Source organism: Dryas octopetala, chromosome 5 (assembly GCF_963921425.1).
Source record: "Dryas octopetala chromosome 5, drDryOcto1.1, whole genome shotgun sequence".
Lineage (NCBI taxonomy): Eukaryota > Viridiplantae > Streptophyta > Magnoliopsida > Rosales > Rosaceae > Dryas > Dryas octopetala.
The window spans coordinates 19760137-19773271 of NC_141370.1; the positions used below are offsets into that span (position 1 = coordinate 19760137).

The 13135-nt window shown below is 34.9% G+C and overlaps 2 protein-coding genes across 4 annotated transcripts; both read right to left on the reverse strand.

Moving 5' to 3' along the window:
* Nucleotides 1–219: 219 nt before the first annotated feature.
* Nucleotides 220–2026, reverse strand: LOC147285419 (glyoxal oxidase-related protein). Its single transcript, XM_086245467.1, has 3 exons — nucleotides 1778–2026; nucleotides 1524–1684; nucleotides 220–1387 (listed from the first exon to the last, which is right to left on the reverse strand). The coding sequence occupies exons 1-3, from the start codon at nucleotides 1961–1963 to the stop codon at nucleotides 220–222; spliced, it is 1515 nt and encodes a 504-aa protein (XP_086101593.1). The 5' UTR covers nucleotides 1964–2026.
* Nucleotides 2027–6067: 4041 nt separating this feature from the next.
* LOC147285420 (protein SPEAR1-like) lies at nucleotides 6068–8126 on the reverse strand. 3 transcript variants are annotated; one of them, XM_086245468.1, is made up of 6 exons: nucleotides 8117–8126; nucleotides 7410–7657; nucleotides 7175–7285; nucleotides 6530–6597; nucleotides 6339–6435; nucleotides 6068–6192 (listed from the first exon to the last, which is right to left on the reverse strand). In XM_086245468.1, the coding sequence occupies exons 2-6, from the start codon at nucleotides 7650–7652 to the stop codon at nucleotides 6076–6078; spliced, it is 636 nt and encodes a 211-aa protein (XP_086101594.1). In that variant the 5' UTR covers nucleotides 7653–7657; nucleotides 8117–8126; the 3' UTR covers nucleotides 6068–6075. The 3 variants fall into 3 exon arrangements, with proteins under 3 accessions (XP_086101594.1, XP_086101595.1, XP_086101596.1); XM_086245469.1 differs by lacking the exon at nucleotides 8117–8126 and having other exon boundaries at nucleotides 7410–7652; XM_086245470.1 differs by lacking the exons at nucleotides 7175–7285; nucleotides 8117–8126 and having other exon boundaries at nucleotides 6076–6177; nucleotides 6351–6427; nucleotides 6558–6626; nucleotides 7457–7652.
* Between the last annotated feature and the right edge of the window lie 5009 nt (nucleotides 8127–13135).

Genomic DNA, 13135 nt, shown 5'->3' on the forward strand with positions numbered 1-13135 from the left:
AACTTGTACAACATTATAGGAAAAAATACCATTGAATTAATGGTTTAATAACAATATATGAAAGAATGTTGTACAAAAACTAATGCATGTTTAGATAAAAATGATTTTGGGTCCCGCATATTCCTCTTCATCCTGGGATACGAATCTCCAATGATATATAAATAATGAATGCATCTGGTGGATTGACTGATCGAACGAGCTGCAGCTGGTAGGTCTTATTTACTTAATGTGCACCCACTCTCCCACGCTGGGGACCCCACGGTGAACTACAAAGATGAGGTAGTACCCCACCGGAGCCAGAGCACTCGACGGCGGCGCCAGCACAGTGAGTTTGTAAACGCCGTCGGCAGCTTGTGCCAAGTCAGTCTTCCCCAAGATGAGCAACCTCTGGTTCATGGAGTAGCCGTGGGTGGTGAAAGGCGGGGCGTACATGGTGACCTTGATGTCGGCCATGGTGACTTTGTCGGCCAGCTTGAACTGGACGGCGAAGCGCTTCCCGTACTGCAGTTTGTTGTCGGAGGTTTCGAGCACGATCGCGGGCCTATGGGCCGCCAACTCCGGGTCCAAGTAAGGAGGGGTGAAGTGCTCGACCCGGAGCTCAGTCGGGTACTTCTTGTTGAATTGGTAGCCGGCGTTGGTGTTGCTGCCTGCTACAATAATTTTGCCGTTAGGAAGCACGGCCGAGGTGGAATGGTACATTCTTGCAATGTTGGTCGGGGCAAGATTCTTGAACCGGGCGTTCGGTTTGTTTTGGGGAGTGTAGAGCACTGGAGTGAAATTGGGTTCCTCTGCGAAATCCCAGGCCGAAGTACCTTGTTGGGCACCGTTGATGAGCAAGAGGTCTCCAGTGGGGAGGATCAACATATCCCCCATCACACGCCGTGAGGGCATGTCTTCCGTTATCCACTGCGGTTTCGGATCTGTAATCATAAGCCTGCCGCAGTCTTGCAAGGCCGGCAGGAACTGCTGTTTGGCTGCCAGACCATAAGCCTCGGGCTTGGCGCCACCGCAAACTATGACCTCCGCGGGGATGAGTGCAGGGTTCTTGTCGGCGCTGAGCTCTATTGGGAGCAGCGCCGACATGCCTGATGCCGGGTAGTTTCTGGCACCACCCGGCAACACGGGGTACTCGCGGATGACTTTGTTGGCTTTAGGGTCGAGCAGGACGGAGCGGCTGTTGGCCAGGATGAACACGTTCCCGTCGGTGGAGAGGTGGGCAAAAGGGTAGAGGTTGTTTTCGTCCAAGTCGGTGGTTTCGTCCAGGAGTGGGAAGAAGATGGCTTGCTGGTTCACTTGTCCTTCCTGGGGCACGTACTCGTAGCTGTACGACTTTCGACCACCGATCAAAATGAACCTACCGTCGGCTAGGGTTATCTGAGTTGCATACCTATCACGCACAACAAAATTAATTATTAAAACCTTGATTACTGCTTTCGAATTAAGCTATTCGATCATATATAATTTCTCTTTCCTTGGTTCGGAGCTATTCGATCATATATATATCGACCTACGTACGTACGTACCATCTTGGTTCCGCCAATACTTTTGGGACATCCTTAAAGTCACATTTGTCGCATCCATCGAAGTATCGAACACTTCTAGTTCCTTCAATCCAACCACCGGTGCTGATGAACCTACCATCAGCCGTGAGCCCTCCTGATGAGCACCATCCGTCTGTAACAATCTGTGATCACCAATCTAGCTAGCTTGTCAGATCGATCGAGCTTTGCCGGCCCATATCATCGAAATAAATAAATCAAATAAATGGATGTATTACCTTGAGTGGCCTGACTGCATTTGTGTTCGCATCATATTCAACTGCATGAGCCCAACAATCCTGTTGCACTTTGCCTTTGTCATCCTTGAAGGGAATGCATTCTCCGGGCAATTTGATATTGGATATGTGGAAAGCCGAGGCATCATACATTATGATCTTGTTGTTGGGGAGCAGATTAATATGCATGCATGACACACCGGCGTCCTTATTCACAACCTCCCACGCGCCGGTGAATTTGGTTGGGAAGTCCGGCGACTGTGCGGCTGCACCACCGTCATTGGCACCCCCGCCGTCAGGTTTCACAGGCTGAGCGATTGTACCCGCAGCCGGCTTAGCATTTGCAGCCGCAGCCGACCGTCCGTAGAGAGTGTCTGCAGTACCCGCAGCCGACTGGCGGTCTCTAGTAGCTTCGAACGTCTGAGCCGCCTGAGCCTGTTCAGGATCTATGGGATGGCGAGCATTTTCGGCTTGGAAGATGGAGTGAGTGTTTTCACTGAAAGGGTTATGGAAGAAAGGGCTGTCGAAGAATGGCAAACGTGGGAATTGTCCAGCTCCGAAGAACTGGCCATTGGTCCCAGAGAGGAAGAGGAGTGGGAGGAGAAGAGCGAGAACCTTTCCTTGCAAAGCAGCCATTGAAGAATGAAGGTTTCTTCAATGGTGCTTAATTGCTCGCTTTATTTTGTATTGCGTCTTCTGCCTCCCTGCTTTTCCTCTCCATCTCTCTTTATAACTCAAACAAACGCCATCAGTCTGTTGGGTCGTTGCAAAATTAGCAATGTGCTTGCTAATCCTGGCTTGCAGGAAACCGCCTAATTCTATATTTTTGGCCACATATTCACAACGAACCCTAATGTACCAATCTAAAAAAAGTACACATACAATTATCACTCTTTTTTCATTTTCTTTTTGTTTTTTTTCCAAAAAAGACAAAAAAGAAGAAATTAAGACAAAATTTTCTCTTTGCATCCAGATCATATTGTACCGGTTATGTGGCTGTGTTGAAGCCATTTCTAGAGATTTGATAGAAGGGAATGAAGTTTGTTATTTTAGCAGTACGCGACGATCTGCATGTTTTTTATTGTAATTACCCTTTTACCCCCATCGTATCTTTTGATGGCAAAAGAACTCTATTACGTATTATGATAACAAGCTTGCATGCTTTGGCTGCATTAATTATACATAGTGCTCCATTTTGTGTGTGGGGGCAATTTTGTAATTCAGTACAAACAGGGCTTGGAGACACAATTAATAATTTATTATTGTTGAAATGGTATTTACCCAGTGAGAGGATTAAGTACTTACTTAATCAATTTGTTTGCAATTAATTAATTACCATATACAGGAGTTTAATTATAAGACAGCTATATCCCAATTGCGCGCCTTATTAAAGTAGCTTGCTTTTGGGACAGCTTAGAATGACGTTTGAACAAAGGCATCTACAATTACACAAGTTGTTTTACTCTTTATCACTTTCTGTTTTTGCTTTCCATGTGAATTTGTTTTTGGCAAAACTAAGGGAGATAGAGATTCATATTCTGGGAGCAATTAACTTCAGGAACCCAAGACTTGTTGAAGCGGGGTTATTAGCTATCGATAGTAATTCAATGTAGGAGGAACACTCTAGAATTAACGGTAATAAGATAATACAAAGTTAACTATATATACAATATATATATATATAGCTATATATATGCACATAAATGTATCAAATGGCTTTCTTACAAGTATGTAATTGGAATTTCTTGGCTCATTTTTAATTAGGCGGCTGGAATGCCGTGGTTAATTAGGCTTTTCCATTATTCACAGTGCGTACTTGTGAGGTCGGACCATTACTGCTAAGCTGCTAGCTTTAAACTGCATACAAAAGTAGACAACATTATCTTATTAAGATTCTAATTTATGGATTAATTGATTAGAGCGCGCTTTTGTAAATTTGTACGAAATGGGGCTAACACGTAAAGTTTAGAATATATATATGACTGGTATAATGGTCTGAAGTTGTTCATAAGAAAACTCTGTAAGACATTGGAATTGAAATTTCATGTTTTTCTTTGTCGGCAACAAATAATATTATCATCATATATATGATTTCCCAATAAACTCTGAGACAATCTTGGCCATCAATACTAATATATGTTGTGACCATCATCATTGATATTAATTAGTGTGCTTAGTTTTGTTAATCATACTACATATACTATTCATCACCAACAAACCTAGCAAGAATCTTGACCTAATTAAGATCATGCAAGATCTTAACCATTAATTAGTACTAGAGCTTGATCTTCCCTGGTCCAATATATATATATGATTGCATGATCGATGTGACCAAATATATCTCTTCAAATGCAATATTGATCACAAAGTTTGAATCTCTTACACTATAATTAAGTAGCTCATGTACTATATGCTCCATGATTAGAAAACAACAAAGAGAGTAACAGTTTTAATTAATTACTAATCGAGGAATAAGGACTATATAATATAATCAATTAATATAGGGTAAAGTAAAAGTTGGATTAGTTCTTCTTGAACAAGCTCGATCATTTTCCTAATGTCAATGGGTAATCATAAGATACGTACCAAATATAAGAATTTCAATTTAATTAACCACATGAATCTGGCCAAAAGAAAAACCAATTTAAACACATTACTTGTTACTGCAACAATATATATAACCTAAAATAATAGTTTGTTCTAGGTCGAGTGTAAAATATGATCCATACTTATATTTTTTGTGTACTATATATTAAGCTTAATTATGACTAATGCGTGTAACATCATTATTTTTTTTTTTTTGTGGAACAAAACATCATTGTTAGGAGAATTTTTTTTTTGTGTAATTGATACACCGCCACGTGGTGTAACCAATCCAACTTATAAGGGTATTGTTGGACGGCATGTTTATCTCTCTTAGAGTATAATATTAATAACATTCACCCATAGTATAGCACATATACTTGTTACACCACGTAATGGTATATCGGTTATATAAAAAAATCTCTCCATTATTAGAAGTTGAGAGATATTTGTAATATTTAGAATATATATTGGAAAACGTACAATTAAATATGGAGCCTAAAACAACCTAATTTTGAGCATTAAACATAATTTTAATTAGGACTACAAGTACGTAGAAGATCCGAACTCGTCAAACATACTATATATTTGTTTTAGATAGAAAATACACATTTATCTTAATTAAGGTTTGAATTCTCTTTAACTAAACGATGAACATGTGTTGATCGATACATAAAAGACATAATCTACATTGGTCGATCACCACGGATGGTCGGACAGACGAATACACCATGAGACATATATAACTGGATATATAAACATATGTATAAGATCGAATTCATATATATATATATATGATCAATACAGACTCCTTCTATTGAGGTATACTTCAACTTATTTATGTTGAGGTATGACCTTGTTGGGGCCCACACGAGTCGTTTTGTGTCGATCCAAACCGTTGGAAAGGATCATCTTCATTGATAGATCCTCCTTGCAAAAAATTAGTCAAATCGGAAAACATTTGCCTATTTAACTTTGATAAAACAAATGGACGGTTTCATCGAAAATATTTGTTTCGTCCATTTATTTGATCAAAGTTAGATAGGCAAATGATTTCCGATTTGGCTAATTTTTTGCAAGGATGACCTATTAAAGGAGATGTAAAAAATGAATGGTTCAGATCGACACAAAACGACTCGTGTAGGCCTTAATAGGTCATACCTCAACATAAATAAGTTAAGATATAACTCAATAGAAGGAGCCTGATATAATATTACTAATATATGAAAATAAATGAGATGTACCTGTAAAAGTTGTCCCTCGCTTTTACCTAACATCTTTACTCTCCACTTAGTTTGCAGTTAATCACTTCCTTAATTATCACTTTTTCTTCTTGATTCCTTTTCTTATCTTCTTTACTAAAGTTTTACTATCGAACAATAGGACTTAATATATGAATAGAAACATTCTCGATCAAACCAATACATGAGGAAAGAATTAGTATGCTGTTCATCAATCATTTCTGCTACCTTCATGAAACTAAGAATTAACCAACTGGTATATATATGATCATGAATTCATGATGGATCAGTTTCTAAATTCTTTGGAAATTAAAGATGATCAAGAGAAGGAAATTTCATCAATATTGTCTTATGCAGAAAAAGTACTCAATCAACCCCCTTGCATTACAATATGAGCTCTTCCACATGAAAATGAAAATGATCAAATTTGTGTTGCATGCATGCACTTGAGTGCAGCAAGAAATGATCGGTAATTTATCAAAGTGAGAGTCTGAGCTCCAAATCTAGATCTTGAGTGTCGCTTGATTCAGAATTCTGACTGCTCGAGCCCATGGAATCACTTCTATGTTTTTTGCTCTTCTTGTGATGAGAGTCCTATTATATACAATAAGATCATGAACCACAAATTGCGGTGAACATAAATAATTATAGCAGTTAGTGTAAAATTAAATACTAAATAAGAGAATATGTCTAATAGATCGATTTGTTTAAATTAAAAGCATATGTATAACAAGTAGTACCTCTAGTAGTGCAGGTGGGTTTAGAAGGTGTCTAGTACTCATGCTTGGTTGCACAAAATGTTGGGTCTCTAAGATGCTATTACTGGGGTCTGTCCATCTGGTTTATAAATAGAAACATATATATTGATCAGGTGTATAGTACAATTAAGGAAAATTAATATACCATACGATATAGTTAATTTTATACGCACCTTGGTGTTGTACTAAGTTGGGAATCGCCATATATGATGTTTGCTCTCTCATATTCACCGAGCCCCATCTGTAAATATATACCAGGAAATGAATTAATTACACAGGGATTTAGAAACTCCTCAAGAATTAGTATTGATCGAGTAAAACTCGATCAGAAAATTTTTTAGAGATAAAGCTGAATCTCCCTCTCTCTCTTGTTCTTTTGTTCTAGAGATATGATGATGATGAGGAATGGGATATAGAAACTTTGGATTTATTGTAAACAAGCATCTAGCTAGGGTTGAGTATAAAAAATTAAGTAACTTCCAAAATATGAAAAAGAAAAAGAAGTAGTACTGCATCTCCAATTAAACGAAAAAGAAAAAGAATACTCCAATTGGGTAAAACTAAAACTATCGATCAATCGGTAGCCATTTGGTTGGTGGTGGTGGTGATGATGATAGATGAAGTTGGACATGACTTCATAAACATATGCACATATACATAAAGGTGTATATATATATATGTGCATGGTGACTCATCAAACAAATTAGAGAAAACCACTACAAGAAAATTGGTACAAGACAATCCTACTAATACCACTTCCACATATGGAAGTAATGAAAATTCTAATTAAGTTCCATATATACATATATATTACATACCATGATGTTGGGATGAAAACCATAAGAGACTGAGGAAGATGAAGAAGTTGATGAAGAAGAGAAAGATGATGATGGTATTGATGAATAAGCTGTTTGCAGTCTTGTCTCCTCCTGCATGATGTATACATAAGAGCAATTAGCCACCAAAACGCATCCACAATAATTCAGAATTAATTATCTACAAAACCCAATAAACTTGAGACAGAGAGACAGAGAGATCAGGGAGTATACGTACGTGATTGAAAGTAGTGGAGTAGGGACTAGTGTGGAGGGAGGGGTGATAATTAGCACAACTCATTTGGCCATGTAATCTGATCTTCTCCAATTGAGCAACTCCAAGCCCTCTCTGTGGTTGCTTGGGCTTCTCTGAATTGCTCTTCTTCCCTTTCCTTGAAGATGAAGAAGAAGAAGACCCAGACCCACCTTCTCTTTGATCATGATTTCCCATGTTTGGCTCCCCAAAATAACTGCTACCCATCTCTTCTTTTTTCCTTGCTCTGATATATGTGAGAGAGAGTAATTGCAAATTACAATTTGCTTTTCTTGCTCAAATCCCAAACTTTGTTTCTCTTAATTTGGTGATGAAAACAATTTCTGAAGAAATCAGAGATCTCTGGAGCCCTTTTTAAGGAGTATGCTACAGCCGAGTCATTATTGCATCGCTGGATCGGATTGTATGTAGATTCTAATGTTTTATATGCTTAGATTTTATGCTCCTTTTCTCCCTCCTCCTCCTCCTCCTTTGCCTTCATTTCTGAACTTCTATAATTGCAATATTATAATCTTCATGATAATTGCTATCTATTTATTTATCATTTTCTTTTATGTTTAGATGTGGACTTTAGAGACTACCACTTGAAAGCGATTGTCTATGATTTTTAAAATTTTAAGTGTTTAAAAAATTGTGTTATATTAACAATATTCAAACAACAACCCGCCCACGCGCTATAGCTAGGGAAGTACTGCAGATGTCACTAATTCATTCATACATAGTCTCTGCAAATTTTATAAACATTTTGCCTCTGTAATATTAGGGTGGAATCGATTCGGTTACTGAACCGAAACCCCATGACCAACTATCGAACCGACATTTGTCGGATGCCACTAAATGCAACCGCTACCGAATCGAAGGATGTCGGTTACTGACATTTCGAGATCGGTCGGCAATATTCGAGGTGTGGTTCGAGATTTTGGTGTTCCGAGTGGGTGGTTTTGCATACCGTTTTCTACCACCGATGGTAGCAGTTCACTTTGTTTCACCAACCGAAACCAAAAAGACACAAACTTAACCAAACGGTTCAGATCGGCTTGGTAGGCGGTTTTTTGGGTAATTCAGTAAAAAATGCCAGCCCTATATAATATTGCTTATGATATGATAATTAAATATGCCTACCAGAGTATATGGGACCATAACAATGTTATACTGTCATATTTTAAATTTAAACAACACATTCAATTAACAGTTAATCAAACCAAGAATTTTATCCAATAACAGTCAACCAAATTAATTATCTAAATTCACATATTGGAGATTTATATATTTTTTTTTAAGAATGTATCCGACATTTATGTTTAAACATTTTCATTGGATATCTGCTATGTTATATTATTAAATTTCCAATCGAAAGTGTATATTCAAATTTAATTCTACCTTATTAATGATTTTGAGAGGAAATATTCTTATACATATATATATACCACATTTTGATCAAATAACTTTATGAGGGTACGTATTTTTCTTTAATTCAAGGGAATCCATACAGAAGGGGGAGGGGGTCGGTGGCATTTATTACAGAATTTTTTACAGTATATATAGATCGATTAGCATCTTAGGATAGAAATCTGGGGTATTAAGCGATAGAAAACCATATATATTCTAATTAGTGAGCATATAAATAGATTAATTGCTATATGCAGGTTTTAATTAGGCTAAGGTGGGTTCCACATTGCATGTGGTTTCCAGTTCCATGATCAAATTGTCTCTTACAGTGCCCTAAAAGCCCCAGCTGTAAACATTCTTTAAGCAACTTATTAATTAAGAAAGGAAAATCAAAATTATAAAAATATATTATTATTATATGACATTATGAAAGTTAGATCAAATCACATTTGAATTATAGATTCTAGAAATCTTTTTGCAGCTTCATAGGGATTGTCTACTGTGGATTCAAATAATAAAAATTATATATATATATATAGGCCTTAATCAAGCAGCTTATTGCTAGCTGTGGATCCATATCTTAATTAAATTAAACTCATTTAATTTCATCTTAATCTTTTCCATACGTAAAAGGGATTAATTAAAATATATATGCTGCTCAAATTAAGTGTTAAATTCTCAAATTTAAGTAGTTTCTTGCAGAAATATTGGTAAAATTAATTAAGTTAAATTTGGAGAATTTGACCAAATTAATTATTTAAAGATCGTGATAAAAAATTCAATTGGAAATGTTGTTGTGAATGGCCAAGGACCAAATCTAATTGAGCTGTTCCACGCATGATCTGTGGGTCATATTTTATGGCCGGGTAGGTTGTTGTGGTGGAAAGTGAGAATGCTCCATTTTCTTAAACAGACATGTGAACCCTTGCAATTACCAAAAAAACCTCCCAAACCATGTCATTAATCATTTGTTGAGTAATAAGAAGCAAGTGATTATAAAATACAAATTAGAGTAGTACGAGTTTAACTCGTTCCAGACTCAGTACGTACGAGTTCACAAACTAGTCTTACCCTAATTAAGCTTGTCTTGAAAATTTTTTATGGAAACAAAAAATACATATAAATTTCATTTTAAATATTAGAATTTCATATATCTATATTAGTGTTTAGAGTTTAAAAGGATAATTAATCAAGAAAGTTGTTTGATTTTGTAACCAAAGCGAGATTTTTAGCTTTACCTTTAGTACTTAATTAGAAGCCCTCACAATACAATATGTTTAAAATTAAGTTTATTGATTTTAATTACTAAATTTCAATAATTTTTTAGTTTAAGTATCAAAATTAAATAGCATTTTAAATTAGGTACTAGTTGAAAAGTCAAACAAAATAATAAAATAAAAGGTATTAAAATTTACAAATATTACATCACATGCCACTACAATAAAAAAATAAAAATAATATTACATCACAAATATTACATTAATTTATACTATATTGTATTAAAAAAAAAATCAATCTAGTCACAACTTAACTGTGACTGTCTTGGTAAATTGAAAGAGACAACTCACACCACTATACTATGTATTATTTTGAGTAAAAGTATTGTTTTGACCTCTATTTATACTATATTATAGTATAATTTCTCTAAAAATAATTCAATTAAGTCACAACTTAACTGTGACTGTCGTTTAGTCACAACTAAATTTGAAGTTGTGAGTGTCGTACAGTCACAACTAAATGTAAAGTTGAGACTACATTAGCAAATTTTCAAGATAATATAAAAGTCTTAAAGACAATTTTGTCAAAACCTTATAAATTTTAACTAACACCCATCATATGTGGGCTAAAGAACAAAAATATCAAATGGAAAAGGCTCAAATCAAAGGGGCCAACATATTTGTAACCTAATCTAAAAAACTACATTTAAATTTAGTAGTTCAATTGAAATATTATATGGTCTTCATGCTATACCAAAAAATTATTAAAATTTGGTATTTAATCCTAATTTTCTATATGTTTAAATAGTCAGTTTAATTTCCGCCGGTCAAATTATGGAACCCAAATCATATAATGTGATGGAAGAAGCACATAATTAAAATTAAAAAATATTGACAAATTAAAGAGTACACGTTGTCTTGTTCAAATCCAACACTCCATTGCTGATCATTCATTTCGTATATTCTTGTGATATAGATGCAACGATTGCAACCTGCAGATCCATATATATATATAATACAATAATTATATATATTCAATAGCCGATGCTTGAAGCTACCTGTGAAAAATGCATTACTTAGTAATGTTAAATAATTATGTTATTATATAATTATATATAATAGCATTACCAAGTAGACTACATTTAATTTAGATTAATATATAATTCAACTGCATGAGTAAATAATAAAATCCATGTCGTGGATCATATGATTTTAAACAATAATATATGCATTGCCACATAATTAAATTTTGTTGGTATTCCCATATTAATGTGAAAAAATATGGTGTGATTTCCGGGGTGGTCTATTAATACGATGCCATGTGTATCGTAGTCATCAGGCACTGACGTACCAAAATTCTTACCACTTCATGATAATGTTAACATCAATTAATTAATTATAAACACATGTATATAATAGTCAGACAGGCTTCCCATTGACAATGACATGAAATTATATAGTTTTATTCATGAAAAAAAAAACCAAGAATTAGATAGTTTACAAATTTCAACTTTTCTAGAGACTATACCATGCCAGGTCATAAATATGAATTTTCCCATCTTTATCTTGCATAAAGACTAATTAAACTCCTGTCTGGAAATGCTTATGTATGACGGGCCTTTTACCACGACTTAATTGTTGTATCATTTAAATTATCTAATTTAACAAAATTAAGTAAAGTCTAGTCCAATCTAAATATGGTTTATTTTTGTTTATTTCATTCTCAAGGTTACATGCAAAGAATAAAACATTTTTAGCTATTTGGAAGTGCATGCTTTTAACACAGTGAAACTCTAATGAAGTTGGTTGAAGTTGTAATTAAGCCATCCATCTAGTGCTTTTAACCTAATTAGGATAGGAAACAAAAGAGGCATGCACAAACAACTTTTTGCAAGTTCTAAAACGAATAATCAAAAAGATATCATGAATAGTGATAATATATATATAGTACTATAGTAGTGGAAGCAAACGGGGGATCGGAATATGCTATTTGGGTTTTTATTTGATGAGTGATGGAGTTAGTACGTAGTATATTAGAATAAAATATAAAATGAGAAACAAATTAAAGACAAAGCAAAGTGGAGAGAGATGCAGGGAATATATGATATTATCTACTGTAGATTTGGGGGCACATGCAAACTTACAGAGTGGATTACTTCACACGATTTGCAAAGCAAAAGAAAAAAGAAGATTAAATAATTAATAATATTTAGAGAAAGAAGTTAAGAAACCCTTGGAAAACGCTGCGTTTGTTTGTGTGTGTTTGTGAAAGGCCAAAGGCAAAGGAATTGAATCAATTTGAGAATAAATAAATAAATAAAGCCATAATATCCAGCATATCCACCACTTCCATATCAATCCAAATCAGCCTCAAATCCCATATTATATGAGATTCCCAAAATATTAAATATTCCTATACAGCACACGAGGACTTGCATATGTACGTGTGTAGTGTGGGACTGATCACAAAACTACTCTGTCCCTGCAGAAACTTTTGTTGGAGCTAAAAATAATGAAAAGAATCCTCCAAGATTTCTTGAAAAAAGTTTGATCCCAATATCACACTAGCTTTCTACTATGATTAATCACACAATTCCATAATCTTTATATTTATCCGTTGACCCTAAAAATGAGATTCTCTGCTAATTTTTCTTTTATTATTATACTATATTTTTATTTAAAAATACATTATTATATATTTAAAGACGTGATTTTAGATTAGATATTAAATCATATCTTTAATTCATTATGTAATGCGTTTAATTTGAAAATGAAGCGAAATATATAGGTCACAATATTATTGCATGTATATATGAATCGAAAAAATACTGATATATAGGCCATGGTAACAGCTTGTGCACCTATATATATAATACAGGGTTTAGTTGGTGACCCTATTCGGCTATTCTTAAATTAACATGCATGATTGAGTTTTAAAGAAACCTTGTAGATACTAGATCTCTTATGCTAGCAATGCATGCCAATGCTAAGCTAAAATATATGTATATATATAAATTATATAATAGCCCTGAATCAATTAATGTTAATGCAGGGTGGGAGATTCTCTTATATCTTTTATGCAAT